Consider the following 8,463-nt stretch of genomic DNA (forward strand, 5'->3'; position numbering starts at 1 on the left):
GTACGTTGTCTGTTTGCTCTCATGACAGTTTCTTTGGCTGTGAAGAAGCTTTTTAATTTATACACTGAGGTCTTTAAAAATATTTCTTTATACGACGTGAGACAACGGATGAAGTTCAATGTCTTCCAGGTATATAGACATTTATGCCAGGTTTTATTAAATATTCCAGCCTTTCCCAAATAAATTGATATATAGCCTTGTCATATATTAAGTGTCCATATATACTGTGATTTATTTCCTAATTCATTCTATAAATAATGAATATTTGCTATGTGCCAGATCATTCTGCAACATTACATATTATTTGATTTTATGTCTAGGTCTTGCCAATTATATAATTAATTCATTTTGATATGATTACATAATTGTTAGTTTATATCTTATTTCATTTAATTTTTGTTGCATCCAATTTTGTTTAATATAGTAGTTTCGAAACAATAAATTTAATGTGGCTTTATTCCCTGACATTCTTTTCATTTCATAACTTCCCATTGCTTTAATTTTGTCTGTATAATGCACACATATTCACATACCTCTGTGATGGAACTAACTGATGAGCATATATGTGCACAGAGGGAAGTAAAACCCAGTGGAAATCAGCAAGGAGAGAGTGAGGAAGAGGGGAAGGGAAAAAATCTACATAATGGGTACAATGAACACTATTTGGGTGACAGGCACACCTCTAGCCAGGACTCTAGCATTACAAAAGCGATCCATGTAACCTAATACATTTGTACTACCTTAATATTTTGAAATTTAAAAAATAAAAAAGAGTAATTGAAGCAGGTGAAAGTCCTGCTCATGTGGATCTTTCAATATAATGGTGAACACAATACAATGCAATAAATGTGTGTGTGATGTAATGCCCTCAGGGATGAATCATACACAGGAGTTTATTCCGGGCAGAAGGAGAGAATGAATTATCACGGTGTGCACAGGATTTTTATAGAGTGTGGTCTAGGGATGCCTTTGCATGTGAGATGAAGACTAGAACCAAGACTAGAGTGTGACCATCGGATTTGTCAAAAAAGAGATCAAAACATAAAGATCAAGAACAATGAAAACAACAAAAAGTGTCACACAAGAAATAAGAGAAAGGGGCTGCCTCATTTACTATCAGACCATATAAAATGCAAAAACCAATTGACCAGCCCGAGCAACATAGTGAGAACCTCATCTCTACAAAAAATTTTAAGAAATTAGTCAGATATAGTGGCGTGCACCTGCACTCCCAGCTACTCAGGAGGCTGAAGCAGGAGGATCGCTCGGGCCCAGGAGTTTGAGGTTGCAGTCAGCTATGATGATTGCAATGCTTTCTAACCTGGGTATCAGGGTGAGACTCCGAATAATAATAAAAAAATTGGTCCAATAAACTTAAAATAGACACAGACACACACACAACCCAGCAATTCCTCTACTGTTTCACATAAAAATGCCTAAACTAAGTGGTTCTTTGTATATTTTCTTTTTTGTATTATTTGATTATACCATTTACTCATTTTTTTCCCATTGGTGTTCACTATCTGTTAGTGTCTTCACACAGAAAAAACATCATTATGTTTGTCACTTAGTAGATTTATCCTTGTATTTTATTTTTTTTGCTGAGCATCAAGGGGATACTGAGGAGTTGGGAAGTCTCCAAAACTAAAGAAGTTTATTTTCCTTACTGTCTCTCAGGGATCACCTCAGCTTATTAGATCTTTTCCCCTACTCAGGTCATGTTACTTCTTCTTTCTCTGTTTATTGGACAGATTTTTTTTTTTTAATCACAAGGCAAAAACTGGCCCTATCAAAATGGAGTCTTAGGGTTACGTGTGTAAGGGAGATTTCCAAACTTGAATTTCTGGGTATCATTTCTGTATTTTTCCAGGAAACATAATTTGATATTGACCACTTGCCCTGTATCCATTTCTGGATATGGCTATGGAGCCCAGTGTGATCAAGGTGGGAAGAACATAGGCAGAACACAGCCTCAGGAGGGCAGGGAGTGCTGCTTGTCTGTATATGTTCTGTGTGTGGTTGCGTGTGTATGTGTTCTCTCTGGGTGTGTGTGGATGTGTGCTCGGCTGAACATACCTTTAGGGTGAGAGCAGGTTTCAGAGAATGGGCACTTTGGGTCACTATATTCCAAAACGTAACTCCTAAAGGCGAGAACTCAAGGCTACAGCAGGGAACATACAGGGGACGCATTTCAGTCTGTGGGACACCTTTGCAACTAAATTAATGAAGTGCAAATGCAACAACATCTGGACAGAGGGACTCCTTGTGTCGGCATGTTTCCGCAGCAACAAGGCCACCTGTCTCCTCAACTTCCTCTGACACCTTCTGTCATGTCTCTCCTCTTGCTCATTCCCCTGCCGCACTGGCTTCCTTGTTGGCCTTGAACATCTGAAAGAAGCACATTCCTAAGGGTCTTTCATCGGTCGTTTCTTCTCTCTCACACACACTACTTCCTTCTGCGGGGAACATGGTGCCTCTTGCCCTGCCTCCATTGTGGTCTCTGCTCAGTTGTGACCTTGTCTGCTGCTCTTCCCTGATTGCCCAGTGAAAAATACCACCCCGGGCCGGGCGCTGTGGCTCACGCCTGTAATCCCAGCACTCTGGGAGGCCGAGGCGGGAGGATTGCTTGAGGTCAGGAGTTCGAGACCAGCCTCAGCAAGAGCGAGACCCCCGTCTCTACTAAAACTACAAAGGAATTATCTGGCCAACTAAAATATATATAGAAGAAATTAGCCGGGCATGGTGGTGCATGCTGTAGTCCCAGCTACTCGGGAGGCTGAGGCAGTAGGATTGCTTAAGCCCAGGAGTTTGAGGTTGCTGTGAGCTAGGCTGACGCCACAGCACTCACTCTGGCCCGGGCGACAAAGCAACACTCTGTCTCAAAAAAAAAAAAAAAGAAAAAAGAAAAATACCACCCCATTCGCACTTCCCGTTTTACCTCCTTTCTTGTTCTTCAGAGGATTCATCACCATCTGACAATAGTATGTGGTATTTTTTAAATTTGCTATTATCATTCTCCATCACTCTATTGTAGGGAATTTTGTTTTCTAGCACTATTCACTCACTGTCTAGATAATGCCTGGAACATGTCAAAATTCTCTTCAGTTTCTTTAAAGGCATGAAAGATTTTTTAATTACAACTTTTGAATACATGCCCTCAGGGAAAGGCTGAGACTGGGACAGGAATCCCTAATCCGAGATGGTCAAGGGATCCCCTAACAGGGACAAGATTCACACACAAATTATTGAAATTAACTTCTTGTGATTGGAGGTTAGCAGAGGCTGAGGTAGTTGGGGTGGGGTATTTGGGAGATGTCGGTCAAAGGATATAATATCACAGGTATAAAGAAAGAATTAAATTAAAAAATTAAATTAAAAACATGTACAACTTGGTGACAATAGTTGATGATGTATTTTATTGTTGAAAAATGCTAAGAAAGTGGATAATTGTTCTCACCAAAAATGGTTTCACTGATCATCACCTAAGAGCACATTTAGGAATAACATTGATCGGGTGTCGGGCAGATGTGGGTGGGGGAGGGGATGGGTGTGTACATACATAATGAGTGCGATGTGCACTGTCTAGGGGATGGACACATTTGAAGCTCTGACTCGGGGGCATGGGGGGAAAGGGCAAACTTTTATACCCCCACAATATGCTGAAATAAGAATAAAAAATAAAAATAAAAAAATGGTGACTAAGGGAATTAATGTAGATGTTAATTGACTAGATTTAGCTGCTCCATAATGTATATATACTTCAAAACATCATGTTGTACACAATAAATACATACAACTTTATTTTTCAAGTTAAAAATAAACTTTTAAAAGTAGAAATTACCTTATTTACTGTAGAGTATAAATGAGAGCATTTCTGTCAGGTTTGTAATGCATAACTGTCATGTTCGCTTTCTCTTTCTTTTTTGTCAGTCACATCAACAACATGGATCTAGGGAATGACAAACGCATTTCAGAATTTCTTCTACTGGGATTTTCAGAGGACCCAGAACTGCAACCCATTCTCTTTGGGCTGTTCCTGTCCATGTACCTGATCACTGTGCTCAGGAATCTGCTCATCATCCTGGCCACAATCTCAGACTCCCACCTGCACACCGCCAACCTGTCCTTTGCTGACATCTGTTTTGTGTCCACCACTGTCCCAGAGATGCTAAACATGCAGACACAAAGCAAAGTCATATCCTATGCAGGCTGCATCACCCAGATGTACTTTTTCTTGCTCTTTGTAGGATTGGACAGCTTCCTCCTGACCGTGATGGCCTATGACTGGTTTGTGGCCATCTGTCACCCCCTGCGCTACGCAGTCATCATGAACCCCAGGCTCTGTGCACTGCTTGTTCTGATGTCCTGGATCGTGAGTGTCCTGAATTCCTTGTTACAAAGCTTAATGGTTTTGCAGCTAACCTTTTGTGCAGAGTTGGAAATCCCCCACTTTTTCTGTGAACTTAATCAGATAATCTTCCTTGCGTGTTCTGACACCTTTCTTAATGACATGGTAATGTATTTGGCAGCTATGCTGCTGGGTGGGGGATGCCTTACTAGGATCCTTTACTCTTACTCTAAGACAGTTTCCTCCATACATGCAATCTCCTCGGCTCAGGGGAAGTGTAACGCATTTTCCACCTGTGCATCTCACCTCTTGGTTGTCTCCTTATTTTATTGTACATGCCTAGGGGTGTACCTCAGCTCTGCTGCTACACACAATTCACACTCCAGCGCAACAGCCTCGGTGATGTACACGGCGGTCACTCCCATGCTGAACCCCTTCATCTACAGCCTGAGAAATAAAGACATAAAGAGCGCTCTGAAACAATTTTTCAGAATGATGCAACGAAAGGGCCATTTTTCAAGTTGTGCCATTGATTTCAGAGCTGTAAGCCTCAGAGCCAGAAATTGCCATTCAATAATCAGATCATTGAAGTAGACTTTGCTCCTTCTATTTATTTTCTGGAGTTTCAATTTCTTTGATCTCAACTTCTTTATTACATTCATGCCATTCCTTCAAAAAGCTTTCTGCTCTCTCATATCTAACTCTTTTGTCCTCTGTCATTTTCATACTTTCCTGATGTTATTCACAAACTACAGTCAGAAACAACTCGGGTGTTCCTATTTGTCTCATGTACTGGTGAGTTGCACTAGTCCTACGAAATCAACCACCCTTGGCAACTGTAAGGGCATTAATACAACTTGAATGTAGATGAATAAAAGACCACGGTTTTCTACTTTTGACTCCGTCATTCCTTTCGCTGTCACCACCTTAGCTTCTCCTCCTGATAATGTAAACTTTGACATAGAAGTGAGTTTCATAGGTGATGATGTCATTTTATTTTCCTCAATGGGATCCTGTGCTGTTTTCATCTCAGTTTCCACAGTGTCTACCATATTCCCTGTAAAGAGTAGGAAGTCAAACATTGCTCATCGAATATATGTTCCAAGTGTGCTCTACACAGAAAGACAGATTTGCATGAATCAATTGACTTTAGAATGCCTTAGAGTCAGAGATGACCTTAAAGAGGGCAGAGTAAGATTTTCAGGCACACATTGAATGACTATGGAAGATCTGTTGTGATGATGTACATCTACTCACAGAAGTTTGGAAACTTAGTGTCCATCGTGACATTTTTTTCATGCCAGTGAAAGATTTGGTGTTGTGGTCTATATTATTTTATTGTATCATCTTGCTGTTTCTGCTTAAAATATCCCAGTGCTACATAGAAGTAGGACTCCTACCATGGTCCTAACACATCTCCCCCTTTAAAGAACTTTGTCACAAGCATTGAACTGTAGGGAAGTGCACAATATGTGTATTTATGTCATCTTCAGCTGCCTTATTCTTTTTACTGTAAACCGTCTTCAGTCTTCATGATCAAAAGTTACTCATGCAAGAGCTTGAATGTCTGCTTTGCACTTCAACTTTCTGGATATTCTTGAGTAGAATATAGAAATGGTAGAAGAGCTGAAAAGAATCTACAATTCCTGATGTGACTATCTGGAGCCAGCATGAGGGCAACAGGTATAATAACCCGAGCACAACAGAGCTTAGGCTGTTAGGTTCTCAAGCACTTTGATGCCTGCACAGTGACCTAGGTGGAGGTTTCTCCTCAAAATCACAACTTCCTGTGTCCCAGGAGGAGAGCAATGCTCAACTCACTTCCTGACCCAAGATACTTTCTAATGTCACAGAGAACTTAGTTTATGGGTAACTATTACACAGTCACAGTAGCTGCTATCCATTGAACAGCTGTGTATTCCAGGTAACTTCCACTAAGCTGTAAAATATTACTTATCTCAAGAATGGATAAACAAACACCACCAGTACTCACCACCAATTTGGTACTAATTGATCAACACACGTGCACATGTGGAAGTAACATTGATTGTGGATCAGGCAGGTGGGAGCAGGAGGATGGGATGGGTAACTTCACACCTTGTGCGGTACGTGCTGTCTGAGGAATGGGCATGCCTGTGGCTTTGACTCAGGTGGTGCAAAGGCAACTTGTATGACCAAGGCATTTGTAACCTTATAATATTTTGAAATAAAAAAATTAAATTAAAAATATTACTTGTTTCCCACATAAACTCCATAAAGAAGGTGGAATTTCTAAAAGTTTCGCTGCCTCCCCTGGGGAAAGCACTCAAGAGGCACATGTAAAATTGTTTATGCAAAAGCTGAGCTACGAGTCCAAGGAAGGGTTGATCCTCCTAAAGTCAGACAGGAGGTGTGTGCTAGGCTTCTTGGTGGAAAAGGCCTGCAAATAATTATACCTCACTCTCACACTGGACCACATGTAGCCTTGATACTCAGAGAGTGGTCCACAGAACAGGGTGAGCAGCGTTAACATCAACAGAGAAATAGTTACAAATGCAGAGTGTCTTGACCTGTGCTGATTGCCCCAAATAAGTATCCACGCTTGAACAAGACCCTCAAGTGAATCATATACATATTGGAGTTGAAGAAGTCCTGGACTAAAAGACTCTCTCAACCTCCCAAGTATTAACAATTCTGTAAAATAATTTTTTGGGTTGTGGGCTTGCCTATCCATTGTAGGATGTTGAACAGCGTACTTAAATTCATTAGTTGCAGTAGCACAACCCAGGTGTGAAAATCAGAATTTCACCAGACATTGCCAAGTGGCTCCTGCAGGCACAATCATCCCCTGGGAGAACCACTGACCTATAGAACTGGAATCATTTTGGTGGTGATCTACTGAAGCTCATCCATGATTCAACTTGTAACTTTGGGCAGGTCACTTCACACGCTGAGCCCAAATCCTAATAGTTTGACCTCATAGAATGGAAATGTATTAAAATAAGACACATTAAATGTGTCATTAAATGAGACAAACTATACAAGATTCCAACTTCAGTCCATAATTCATGAAAAGATCTAAATATATCTCATGTAATCGCGAAATATTTCAAATGAGAAGGACTGAAAGACAACTCCTTACTTATTTTATAAGCATAGACTTCCTAATTGCTTCAATAAAAGTCTTGAAGCCAGGACTGTAGTACGTACCCATGGTTTTATAGCAAGTGAACATGCTCTTCTTCCCTGTAGGAGATGGAATAGCAATTTTCTGCAGATGTCAACAGCTGTGTCCCCATGCCAAGTCAATACTTTGAAGATCCAAGTGACCGAGTAAAGACTAGTAAAGAGTAGTAAGACCTAGTTCCTCAGTCTTTGACTTTGGAGGAAGTTTTCATCAAAATTTGGGTCAAGATGCTAATGAGGTTAGACCTCCCAAGGGCACAGAGCTGAAAGAGAAGGAATAATACTGGATTCACCTGAATTCTAACCTGGTGTCTTGGGAACAGAATCAGCAGGAAAAGTTTTCTTTCTTTTTAGAACAGTGACACACAGAAAAACCAGGTGCTCAGGTGTTGGAATAACAAGAGGGAAATATGCCTAATTGGCAGATATAAGGAGCGGTAAATTCAGTATATGTCATCTGCTGTTGTCCTTAAGAATGTACAGCCTAGGTATGGACGGAATATTGTTCAATCTTTTGCAGTCCTCCTTCTGGTTAGGGGACTAATGCTTCACTCGTCCCTTCTGTCTTGTCTGGGGATGGAGTTTGGTCTCCAATCCCAACAGTCCAGGATAGAACTCAGACTTCCACGTGGACACCTTCCTCTCAGAGATCCCACACAGGTGAGTGAGTCTGAGAGCCAAGTCAGTCCTGCAGGAAAAGCTCAGAGAGAATGAAAGCAGACGTTTACCTGGAGACCACCTGAAAGCCAAACCGGCCTACCTCAAGTGAAGAGATTGATGCGTTTGTTTTCTTGGTTGACTAATTAATTTATAATTAATTTATTTGATATGTTAAAAAGATAAATGTTGGCCAGCCGGGCATGGTGGCTCAAGCCTGTAATCCTAGCACTCTGGGAGGCCTAGGCGGGAGGATTGGTTGAGCTCAGGAGCTCAAGACTAGCCTGAGCAAG

General features: G+C 40.9%; 1 protein-coding gene across 1 annotated transcript; it reads left to right on the plus strand.

The window, feature by feature from the left end:
- Positions 1 to 4,042: 4,042 nt before the first annotated feature.
- On the plus strand, positions 4,043 to 7,591 carry LOC123636085 (olfactory receptor 7A10-like). Its single transcript, XM_045548828.1, has 3 exons — positions 4,043 to 4,369; positions 4,655 to 4,891; positions 7,580 to 7,591. The coding sequence occupies exons 1-3, from the start codon at positions 4,043 to 4,045 to the stop codon at positions 7,589 to 7,591; spliced, it is 576 nt and encodes a 191-aa protein (XP_045404784.1).
- The last annotated feature ends 872 nt before the right edge of the window (positions 7,592 to 8,463 follow it).

This window comes from Lemur catta, chromosome 1, assembly GCF_020740605.2.
Source record: "Lemur catta isolate mLemCat1 chromosome 1, mLemCat1.pri, whole genome shotgun sequence".
In the NCBI taxonomy this organism is placed as follows: Eukaryota; Metazoa; Chordata; class Mammalia; order Primates; family Lemuridae; genus Lemur; species Lemur catta.

Excerpts from the sequence above, each read along its gene's own strand:
- LOC123636085 (XM_045548828.1), top strand. The coding sequence starts at position 4,043 with ATGTACCTGATCACTGTGCTCAGGAATCTGCTCATCATCCTGGCCACA. Across the intron at positions 4,370-4,654 it reads TGCTTGTTCTGATGTCCTGG|CTCTTGGTTGTCTCCTTATT; the intron begins ATCGTGAGTGTC and ends TGTGCATCTCAC.